The sequence below is a fragment of the Spea bombifrons genome, chromosome 13 (assembly GCF_027358695.1).
Source record: "Spea bombifrons isolate aSpeBom1 chromosome 13, aSpeBom1.2.pri, whole genome shotgun sequence".
Taxonomy (NCBI): domain Eukaryota; kingdom Metazoa; phylum Chordata; class Amphibia; order Anura; family Pelobatidae; genus Spea; species Spea bombifrons.
Genome location: NC_071099.1, coordinates 22,716,052 through 22,728,453, shown reverse-complemented (window position 1 = coordinate 22,728,453; position 12,402 = coordinate 22,716,052). Strand labels below are relative to the sequence as shown.

At 47.8% G+C, this 12,402-nt stretch overlaps 1 protein-coding gene across 5 annotated transcripts in view; it reads right to left on the bottom strand.

Moving 5' to 3' along the window:
- The window catches only part of MYH10 (myosin heavy chain 10), a 36,480-nt gene that overhangs the window by 18,172 nt on the left and 5,906 nt on the right, over positions 1–12,402 (bottom strand). For 3 of the 5 annotated variants that reach the window (XM_053454121.1, XM_053454123.1, XM_053454122.1), the window contains exons 3-7: positions 9,621–9,777; positions 3,006–3,033; positions 1,970–2,072; positions 717–746; positions 276–293 (exon numbers count right to left, since the gene is read on the bottom strand). In XM_053454121.1, coding sequence (XP_053310096.1) covers positions 276–293; positions 717–746; positions 1,970–2,072; positions 3,006–3,033; positions 9,621–9,777 — 336 coding nt within the window. The remainder of the gene's footprint in view (positions 1–275; positions 294–716; positions 747–1,969; positions 2,073–3,005; positions 3,034–9,620; positions 9,778–12,402) is intronic. The other 2 variants (XM_053454124.1, XM_053454125.1) reach the window with 1 other exon arrangement.

Genomic DNA, 12,402 nt, shown 5'->3' with positions numbered 1-12,402 from the left:
AAAGGTGTTCAACGTTATAGCACCACTTAGCACATAAGGACCCGCCGCCCAGAGACGGTGCCGCAGAAGGACTTAACCGACAGGTGATGTTAAGCAGCAAAAAAAAGATGTCGGGAGAGTCATGCAGAGGAATGCGGGGGGGGGTTAAAAGTGGAGGGGGGGAAGACAGTATAAGGGGCAGGGGGTGCGGAGGGGTGAAAGTGGAGCGTGAGAAATTAAACTGGATGGAGGGTTATTTTTCGGAGTGCGGGGGGGGGGTTCTACATGCTACTCACATACAACAAGGATCCACTCTGTAGTTTCACAAAGTAACAGTGAGAAAAAAACAAAATAAGTTAATGGTTATGATTTACCGGTAAGTTTTAAGTAGCACACCATCTCAAATTCAACAAAGGGGGTTAAACATTATATACACAGGGCCCGGGGCCCCGGCACGGCGGCAGAAAGTCAACACTTTCATTACACGGGAGGCAAGACGGCATCCCCAACGTCTCAGGAAAGAATATAATATAAGAAGATTTCATCAAAGACAGTCCTAAACAGTTCATTGGAAATTAAGATGAAGATACATTTTATTATTTAAGGGTTAACCGGCAAATCTGGTGAATCAGACATTCTGGAATTACGCACTTATTTTTCTTAAAAAAAGGGAAAAGGGTTAATACCCTCATTAGTCTGTTTTACGTAGAATGGGGGGGGTTAGGAAATCCACTTGCCTGATGTTTGACAATCTTAGGAGATTCCGTCTGTTTGCCGCAAATAAATAAACACGTGTTAGTAGGATGCATTTACTCTCAAACCGTGTCACCGCAAACGATTACTCACAAAACACAAGCCAAACAGCTTCGGTTTTTAACGGCGCTGGGATTAGTCCTCCCCGTCAAGCCAAAAAGGGACTTTCATGCATGCATTCGGTGCATATGGTCTTCTCTAAGTGAGGATATTGTGCGTTTGGCACCAATTATCACAAAGTTACAAAATGCTTAATATCGTGTTGGAAGGGTTCCAAATTCTTATTGTAACTGTGATACGGATACAGAACGGCTGAACTGAGAGCGACTGATATTATATATATTTTACACACCAATCAAAAGTTTGGGGTCACTCAGCTTTTAATTCCCTGGAAAACAAGGACATTTCTGGCTGTAACATAAACGCAAAAAGGTTTTCTGACAAACAGACCTTTTAAACTTGGATTATTGAACACAACGTGCCGTTGGAACCCAGGAGTGATGGGAGTGATAAAGGGCCATTTGAACACAGGAGTGATGGGAGTGATAAAGGGCCAATGGAACACGGGAGTGATGGGAGTGATAAAGAGCCATTGGAGCACAGGAGTGATGGGAGTGATAATGGGTGATTGAGACACAGGAGTGATGGGAGTGATAAAGGGCCATTGGAGCACAGGAGTGATGGGAGTGATAAAGGGCCAATGGAACACGGGAGTGATAATGGGCCAATGGAACACTGGAGTGATGGGAGTGATAAAGGGCCAATGGAACACGGGAGTGATAAAGGGCCATTGGGACACAGGAGTGATGGGAGTGATAAAGGGCCATTGGAACACAGGAGTAATGGGAGTGATAAAGGGCCATTGGGACACAGGAGTGATGGGAGTGATAAAGGGCCAATGAAACACGGAAGTGATAATGGGCCATTGTGACACAGGAGTGATGGGAGTGAACAGGAGTGATGGGAGTGATGGGAGTGATAAAGGGCCTCTGAGATTCCACAAACCAATCAGCCGTTTCCAGCTACAAGTCATTTACAGCATTAACCCCATCTGGGCTGGATTCCTGATCTGTTCCATCTTATTTTAATGGACAAAATTAGCTTTTCTTTCAAAAACAAGGGCATTTCTAAGTGACCCCAAACTTTTAAACAGCAGTGTGTATATATATATAAACTAGCAGCCAGCCGGGTGGTATTTTGAGAAGAGGGTCTGTAACGGTCTTAAATAAGAACTTACAGGAATGGTGTGGTCCTTTTTTCCTTTGTGAGAAGAAGCCACGTGAGCCAAATACTGAATGACTTTCTTGGTGTTTTCGGTCTTGCCTGCTCCCGATTCACCTCTGAAAGCATGAAAGCGTTACGATTACGTGTACACGCAGGCGCGTCAGACACAAAGACATTGAAAACATCAGCTAGCGGGTCTCCGGGGAAAACAAGCGGTGTTTATTCCGTATAAAGATAGTTTCCGTTTGATTTCTATACCCAGCAGTTGCTTACAGAACGTCAGGAAGTTGGCACGAGGGGCGACGCTCAGGAATGACTGCCATCCGATGCGGTCATTTCGATAACGGGCACAGCGCCTTTCTCGCCCTCTCTGGCCGACGTGGATAAGACTTCCTTTTATAGGAAAGTTAGTTAGAGGTTATGGGTATTTTTTTTTGCCAAAGTCGGCGATTCAGACTTCACTCAACGGATCAGGAATGAAGAGGAAATTAGCAGCTTTGCCAAAAAGGAGCAGCCCAGAAAATCCTGAGCTACATGAAGGCTTCAGCCCTTTTAGAGTAAAAAGGAGGAAAAAAATACTTCTTGAGCTCCAAACAAGTTGTTTGCGCTACATACAGACAGACCGCAGTCCTGAAGGCCCCGGACCGTCGGGCCAACACACGGTTTGACACAGACATGTCTACTAAACCAGGGGTCGGCCATATGTGCCCCTCAGGACAGTCAGCCTGAATCCCAGGTCCTGGGTACCGTCTTGGCCCCGAGCAGTGATACCCAAAACTACGGTTGGGGGAGCCATCTCAATGAAAAGATGGCGGCTCGGGTGAGAGTAACTCAGAATACGAGCTTAATGGGAGCCGACGGGCTATACGTTGCTCTTCCTTCCTCACCTACAGCACGGCTGAACCCACGCAGCCTAACAGAAGACCACAAGGCCAAATAACGTCCCCCAAATCCACACGGCCCCCCGACTTCCCACACGGGTTCAGTGCACGCACTTCAGCCCGGACACCCAGCGGCACCCGGTACACCAGAGAATGGATTTTACTCACGTGCAAAGAATGGATTGGTCCTCACGATCTGGAAGACAAAAAAAAAAAAGGAAAAAAATAACATTAATTTACATTCTTTTAGAATTCTGAGCCCTGAAGCTATCCTTTTCTAGAAGAATCAGTGTTTTCATACAGATCAAAAACGTATTATAGATACTTATAAATCTCGCGTCCAAACCACGGTCAACGTCTACATCGTAACGCTGACACGCAGGGACCTCCGGGGTTAAACGACACGCCGAGCGTCACCCGGATCGCTTAAAAAAACACGGCGGGGGATTCTGGATAATGTACATGCGCCAGCCAGGCAAACAACTGGTTTCCATTTTTATTATTTTTATTTATTTATTATTATTTCCTAAATAAATCCAAATCAAGCAGCAATCCGACATCAAGTCAAAATTATTATTTTTTAAAAAAATAAATATTTAATTAATTTATACGTTTCTCAATCTGTTGATTCGTAAGCAGAGATTAACCCCTTAAAAAGCAATAGCACCGGTAACCATGCAGCCCATTAGGCACACACAAGAAAGAAGAATAGGAAGGGAGAAGCGGCTGAAAGAGGAAGAGGACTCCGGATTTTTTTTCTTTTTTATCCATTAGGCTAACGGGGCAATTAGAATGAGGAATGGCAATTTTCCAGGTCTGGCTTTACTTAAGTGAGTTAAGTGTTATTATCCTTTATTAACAAACACCTGATGTACAGCAGCGCGTGCGTTTATATCCCCATTAATCTCCATGCGCAGCTCGGTGCCGCCGCACATACCTCGCTGACAGAGAGAGAGACGCCGGCTCGGCAGACAGTTTTATTATAAGCAAAACGCCAGCAGTTATAAACACTTCGACGTTTATCCGACTCCAAAAGTTTATTGCCCCCCTAATTTAACTTCCAGCAGATAAGTGGAAGATCTCGGCGGCAGAGACGCTCGGCAACTTTCCCCGTAACCCGAAGACGGATCCATCCGGCGATCACCCGGCGCAGATTATACACGGCGAGGACGTTTACCGGAAAGATAACGGATATTAGTTATTGTATCGGTTTCCTAAATCCATCAACAGGGTACCACGAAGAATGATCAGGGTTCGGATATTCGGTTTTAAATCATAGAAGCGGCGGTTCCATCCATCCCCACTCATCGAAAACGCGCACCAACGGGGCAGCGATGGCGTCCTATGCGCGTGCCACGGTTTCTATGTCAGAAGAAGCCCTTTTTATCCCATCGCAAAAGCTCCAGAAAATCCTTATGGATACCGGGTTGCCTGAAAACCCATCAAGGGCAATACTCTGCGAGCCCGTATATTTACCGGCTTTGCCGTGAAGGGGTTAAACGCTGAATCTCTCATCCATCATTTAAGCCAGGGGTTCTCAAACTGCGGCCCTCCAGCTGCTGCAGGACTACATCTCCCATACTCCTCAGCCAACCCCTTAGCTGAAAGAGCATTATGGGAGATGTAGTCCTGCAACAGCTGGAGGGCCGCAGTTTGAGAACCCCTGATTTAAGCAGTTTAGAGCGTGAGCTCACGTGCGGCTTTGGACACATGGTGTCGGGCATTGATTAATTTTATCGCCGGTGCCCAGGCTGTCCGCACGCACGCTCACGCCATGTCTGCTAAACGCAGTGGGCATGCGTTGGGTAGGAATGCCATTTCCCGCAGCTGTGCGCTTCTCCGCAAGATAGGGGGTTATGGGGGGGCCAAAAAAAAATAACCTCACAACTGGAATTTTCCACAAATTAACGCGAAGGTTCATCTATGGGCGCCCCTCTCGCAGGAGGAAGGAGGGGGACAGCTGTTTTATCTCCAACGCTTTGGGTGGGGGGGGGGCGACGCCGTGCAGCTGTCTCCCAACAACCGACTTACGCAAAGTCCCACGGGGGGAACGGCCGAGTCATGGGAAAGACGCGGGAATCCGTACCCGACTGCTACGAGCGCCGTTTAGCAGTTAGGGTCTCCTTATCAGTCATTCCAGGGACCGGACCTTAAAAGCCTCTCTAAGGAAACATGCAGCCCCCTCGGCTACAAGCCCCGCAGCTGTCTGCAGCACTGACGGGGTTAAAAAGACAAAAAAAAGACAGAGGAGGACATCTGCCTAAAAATTCACCCTTTTGAGAGATCTGCACCCCGTTGTACAGCTCCGCGGTATATGGTGGTGTTATAGAAATACATCATAATAATTTTAGCACTGCAGTCAAATCATATGTGATGTCACAGCAAGGAACACGCAGTCTAACATACAACACGCTACATACACCGTCTAGTCGCCCATTTCTCCTGCTGTAAAGACTCAAACCTTAATCAGTCGTTGGTCATTCAGTCATCTTAGATTCAGGAGCCGTATGCCTATCCCATGCGTGTTTAATCCCCTCACTGTATTACCCTCTACCACCTCTGCTGGGAGGCCGTTCCGCTTATCACACTGTCAATAAGGGCACAGAGAAAAAAAGTGGCAACTGGATGCCATTATGGAAGAGAGGGAAGGGGTCATCCTCCTTTTGTTTGGACTTTGGAAACAGACACTTTCTCCACACTCGGGTTTATGTCTCAAAAAAGAATCTGAACAGCAGTGTTATCGCTATAGCAACCGACCGAATGCCCCCCTGCTCACCGAGGCATTTCCTCTATTCCAGAATCGCTCTTTCTAAAGTTCTCATCTATCTTTGCTCGTTTAACAAACTGTGTGATTGTTATAAAAACGTCCCGATTGTTATATAAAGCGGGGTCTCTGTTACGCGGACCCCGGAGCGTGCGTCACTCCGCCGGCCGCCGTGTTTATACACTTGTGTAACTAAAAAGTTATCACGACAAAGAATAGCTGCTTTGTTTGGACCTCGTGAAAACAGTTCAGGAGCCGAAACACAAACGATCCGCTGCGGATATTATTCCCCGAAACGCGGAAAATGAACATTTTTGGCGTATTTCTTATTGTAAAGCAGGCGGCGGAGGGCCGGGCGGCCGGCCGGGGTGTTTATCGGTGAAAGTGTTAACATGGAGGCAGCCGAGAGAGGAATTCCCCGGCTGTATATTTTTGCAGACTGATTAATGGTGGGGGTTGGGGGGGTTATTGTTTCGGCAGCCCAGCCGTGGGGGGGGTGTAAGGGGGGGGTCTGGGGTATATAAAAGGTATTTTATGTACTTTACATTCTCACGCAGTTCTTCGCCAAGATAAATATGGAATTAAGAGCATAGATTTTACAGGTTCCCGGCTGCTAAATAAATAAATAATAAATAATGCAGAAAATAATAAATCACCGGAAGAACACAGAAAACAAACGATAAACAAAGTCAAGCTGCAGGCCCTGAAATTATATACACACTACACTTACACACAAACTATATATACACACACGCACTACACTTACATATATACACATACACACACTATATATACACACACACACACTACATATACACACGCACTACACTTACATATATACACATACACACACTATATATACACACACACACACTACACTTACATACACACACTATATATACACACACGCACTACACTTACATATATACACATACACACTATATATATACACATACACACACACACTACACTTACATACACACACACTATATATACACACACACCGCCATGACTGCTCCTGGAAATCCCTTTACTTACTTTCTGTCAACTGAAATACGGACAAATTTCAGAGTAACGTTTTATCCTTAATGTCCGTCGGCTTCTAACACACAAAAACGGAAGGGCCGCCCAGCGGAGATGGGGATAGTTGGCTGGGGACACGGGAATGACACGGGTTATGACACGGGAATGACACGGGAACGACACGGTAACGACGGGGGTCTGGGACGCGTTTAAAGTCACAGAGACAGTCTAATACGGATCCATTGTGACTTAAATCTACCCTGGGAAGGCCGGTGACGGGGGCAAGCGCTCGGACACGGATAAACAGCTCTAACAGAACGGCACAAAGAGGTGCCGAGAGCTAAACACGGACTGACAGAGCCGCCACGGATGCTGGGTGCTACATGGATGTGTATTCAGTACGTGGGTCACACCGGAAACGGCGATTCCCACGGCGGTTAAGGAGGCAGCGAGCGATAAACCAGCCCAGAAAGCCGTAAAGGGCAATGAAGTGAAGGGGGGGGCAAAATTCCTAACAAAATGGCAGTTTCTGGAGTTTAATATCCTCCCAGGTTAATTAAAGGGCGAGCACCGGGACCGGAGGCTGACCCGTGGGATTAATGTCCTTTCTCCCAGAGGGCATCAGGGCGCGTTTGAAGCACCCAAAATCCCCCCCCCCAGCACCCACTGGCATAGAACTCTACAGCACGGATTTTGCCCCCCACCCACACACTTTACCCCTGGGGCGGCTTGCTTGCAGAGATTATATATTATATATATTCTATTTTAATTCTTATGGAATTGCCTCCATGGAGGGGGGGTGGGGGAGCTGAATCAGACATACGCGACGAAGCCAAAAGTCACAAACGCTCCAGTATTTCGCTGGAAAGGTATCGCTTTTTCGGAGAGATTAACTTCAAAAGCAGTTGCGAAAGCCTGTGTTTGGAGAGCTGCTTCGCGCAGGTTATTGGACGGATATCAAATAATACGCTAACATTTGGTTTTCATTCCACGGACCTCGTTATTCTTCTGCACTTTTACCGAGAGCTTTAAGAAATGTTATACCAAGATAAAATATAAATAATAATATAAAAATAAAATATAAAATTATATACTGTATATGAAAATATAAAAATTTGAATTAAATATCTCAATCGTTAATACGGTAAAAAGATTAAAAAAATAAAAATCCTACCTATAGAACACAACCCCTTCCATAAAAAGCTGCCGCGGTGCCCCTTCTATCCCCCCCCCCCCGTTTTATTCCCGTGATATCTATCAGCACGGAATTCTATAGTAATGAACGTATCGTAGGTTCAGATTTTGGCCGGTCGGAGGACGCTCTCCGGGATTCAGGAATGCAGCCACAGTCTGAAGGATATGAGAAAGTCTTCTGGGGCGAAAAAACATTCCAGAGACAGAGAGCCATGCAGAAGCCATTTGGTATAAGGGTGTCAGAAGAGGCGACGAGATAGGAGGAGGGGAGGCTATTAACTGGAGTATTTCATGATAACGTTTGACATGTACATGTAGGAGGAGTGAGGATACAAGGGGAGAGAGAGAGAGGGGGGCACAAGGAGAGAGAGAGAGGGGGGGGCACAAGGAGAGAGAGAGAGGGGGGGGCACAAGGAGAGAGAGAGAGAGAGGGGGGGCACAAGGAGAGAGAGAGAGAGGGGGCACAAGGAGAGAGAGAAAGAGAAAGGATACAAGGAGAGAGAGGGGGGACAAAGAGAGAGCAAGAGAGGGGGCACAAGGAGAGAGAGAGAGGGTACAAGGAGAGAGAGAGAGAGAGAGAGAGAGAGAGAGCTGGTGGTTGACGAAGTTAGTGCGGTGCCACATCAGATGGCGGCGCAATAGTTATAGCCAGATTATGTGGCTACGGCGACTACCCAATGGCTTATGGGAAGCTGCAGCGCAAACAGCACATGGCCAATGTCACCAAAGCTTTGCAACAACGCGCCGAGATTCGGAGCAATCTAAACAGGGGACTCAGGATCTGTAACACCGGAAGCACCGCGACGGAGTTACCCACCAAACAAAAATGGCGGGCGGACGGGATGACGACATCTCCAAACAGAACCTAAACAAACGATGCGCTTTATCGGCCGTGTTAAGCCTCAGATAAGAGAGAAAAGACACCGCAGCAAAGCAAAAATATGTAGTTTTACATCGACCTAAACTACTGGGTTTTTTTGGTTTTTAAATACAGCGATGAAAACCAGAGCAGCGCAAGTTACACATTCTGTACGCATATAGATTTACATCATAGACCATCCAAACTAATTGGTTAATTTCAACCGAACCCAAGAACGATAAGCAAGAGGTCTGGAAGGAATTTAGTTCGGATTATAAAACAAAAGTCCTTTTCATGTGAATCCTAAAACCCCATGAGCTTTAAGACAGACAGCGATGGGGGATACAGTATTGTTACGGTGATTTCGGAGCTCTGTAGGCCAAGTTGCAGGCGTTCTGAGTTAAGGGGGTAAAACATTCCTTCAGGGGTTAGACAGTTTAGACAATGGCTTCCTTGCTAGCGAAGCGCCGCTAGACATTACAAACCCCGAGATGGGGGAGTCTGGGAGGAAGCGGAAAGGGGGGGAGGTGGTTGCCGGTGCTGCCGGCGTGGGGTAGATAGAGGTCCTACACTGCAATGACTTACAATACAGGATACAGGGCAGGGGAGGCAGTGAGGTCAGGAATGCCATCTGTCTGACCGCGACGATGACATCATCATTAAAAATTCATAGCGCTAAGCCACCCGGGAGCGCTTCCCCAGGTAACTATGTAACCGTTTCTCGATCTCAGACTACGAAACAATTCTTTTCAAGCAGCTGCTGCCGGCTCGGCAAACATTTTTTTCACGAGGTCAACAGCCAGGAGTGGATGAGCCCGCAGGCGGTCGTTCATTTACCGCATGGGATTTTGGCGGCGGTCTTTGAGCCGGAGCAGAGGCGCGATTCACAAACAGAAAGCGGCGTTTGATTTTGGGGGTGCGGGGGGGGGGTAGATAGTCTCACCTTGCAGCATGCAGCGGTACGCGGATTCCGATATGGCGTAGATGTGCGGCGGCATTTCGTGGCGCTTCTTTCCGCGGTACATCTCGATGATGTTCTCCGAATAGATGGGGAGGTTCTTGTAGGGGTTGATGACAACGCAGAACAGCCCAGAGTATGTCTAGACAACAAGGAGGAAAATAATTGTAATTACAGGAGTGTATAGACCTCCCTGCGCGCCCAACCACCGCTATTACCCGCTGCCTTACTCCCGACAACCCCAATAAAAAAGACGTTAAACTCGGAGGAGGGGCATTAATTAAAACATCCCCGGCAGAGATATAGATCATAATTGCAATAAATCAAAAGCACTTAGATAAGGAACCGCTTGGTAAGAAGCAATTGCTTCAATATGTCGGTCCAGGCATTGGGGTATTTGGTGGAACCACACAGCACACAATCAGGGACCCCGACGGGCTTAATGGGTAAAGTAAAGCTCGACTTTCTTGCATCCGCATAGACGGGGGCCAAATGTTTGTATTAAAGAAACGATGCTGGTGTACCTGAAGGACGGAGCCAGGCTGGGAGCCATATGGCGGAAAGATTTATATACTAAACGGCGCGCGCCTGGATGCGGATGTCTGGTTTGCGTCTCGCTTCTAAAAAACGTTTGGTTAAATCAAAAAGATTCAACCCAGCTGTACAAATAACGCTTCGCCAACGCCACACACGGCGGTAAAACGTCTAATACGGGGTGTAGCTGGTAGGATTATAGGGAGGAATGATATTGTACATCTGCACTTAGGCGACATGGGACAGCGTGAAGGAAATACACTGTAAGGGGAGGAAAAAGGTGAGAATAAAACAGCATAAGGAAGGAACGTGGCCTTCTGGTGCGAGGGGGTCTTCTGGTGCGAGGGGGTCTTCTGGTGCGAGGGGGTCTTCTGGTGCGAGGGGGTCTTCTGGTGCGAGGGGGTCTTCTGGTGCGAGGGGGTCTTCGTGATAGACATGGGTGGGTTAACGTTCAGTAACTGGTGATTTATAGCAGGAACCGGCTCGGAGGAGATAAGTCATGAGGATGGGAATCAGCTCGTGTTTATACTAGAAGATTCCTTCATCGCGAAGGTCCGGAGAGATGTGTGGGAAAGGTCCGGCCCGGTCCCCCCGGTCTCAGGCTGGGGTTGAGCGTTGTCGCCGTGCGTGCGCGGCTTACTCATCGGCTCGAGTATTTCTACTGCTGTGACGGGAGTGCCGGAGACGGACACCGTGCAGCTGTCTCGTTTCTCACGAGAGGCTTAGGCGGTTTAAACAGTGCTCGTTATACGGTAAATCGGGCGGTATATCACGGACACCCCGTGTTCTGTGACAGGCGTGTGGTAACGGTCTCTAACCGGTGGCGTCTCATGTGGGGTTTCAATTGGTTAACAATATAAAGTCTCAGGAGTGCAGGAACGAGACCCCCTAAAGTATTATATCAACTCTGCCATTCGGCCCCCGTCAGCACGGACGAGGCATCTGCCGACGGGGGTCTGACCGGTGCCTCTGTATTATTACACGCCACTGGAAACCTGTGACCAAGGAGACAAACAATGCTGGGGGCAGATGCGGTGGTTGAAGTTTAACAGGGTCTGAAGCGTGTCCTTGACCCCCCCCGCGGCAGCGTCACGCCTGATGATAAACGCCGGCTCTGCTACAGAACAGGACAGATCCTGCTGGATCCCGGCGGCAGCAACCCTGTCACGCGGTACCCGGAATCATTTCACCGGAACACCGGATCTGGGTGCTCCATTTGGATCGTGATCCGTGTAAATCTGCATCACAGGCAGCCCGCAAATCCCACGTGGTCTTGTGGTGTGGCTCAACACAGACTAGGGCAGGAACACCAGGGAAAAACGGCGCTGCAGGCTTTACAGTGCTTTCCTTATTGCTGGACACCGACAGGCAATTATTGTTACTTTGTTGCTTATTGTTAAATAATTTGAAATTTTTGTTTTTTTTTAAATCCTGACCAAAACATTTTTTCTTAAAAACAGAGAATAAAAAGCGCTATAAATTCCATAATTTCTGAAGCCGGATTTAGGTTACCGACGCCTCTCTCTCCCGCACCGCGATCCCGCTTTGGGGCTATTTTGTTCTTACAGGAAGTTCTATTTTGTCATTACAGGAATTTCCCAATCAGGAGGCGATGATGTCATAGGACAGGTTTGACTATAAAGGGGAAATTAATTCAGATGCGGAATCCAAACAGGTTTAACACAAACATCCCCTTTCAAAATAAACCCCAGCGCAGAAAGCCCGTCCGTCTCCCTCCTCGGGGGGTTTGGAAAGCTGAGAACAATTACAGCGCAACCTACAAAGGAACGACTTGTTCGGGAGGAAGAGGAAAGTGACCCGGGGCACCCCCACGGCGTCCACCTGCAGCCCGTACGCCGGGACCCCCAAACCGAACGAGCGCAGAGGTCCAAATAACTAGAAGGGTTCCACGTTCTTCATCCGTGGAAGTATTATAAAGTATAGAAGCATGACACTAATGTACATGATTATTTTTGGCTCTTTGTAGCCCCCCGGGGTATCTTGCTGGTTACATGCCCCCCCCAGTGGTCTTGCACACAAGCCGTCACCCAATTCACCCGTTTTAGAATTAAGATAAAGCTGGTGGATGTGTATGAGACCCCCTCACCCCCCGCATGCGGTATTAACAACAAATGGGGGGCTCCTCCTTTTTCTCCTACATTACAGCGGTCTGAGATTTGAGTTTTATGCACATTTTTTTTCCCTGGCTTGTGAACGTTCTGTTCAAAATTAT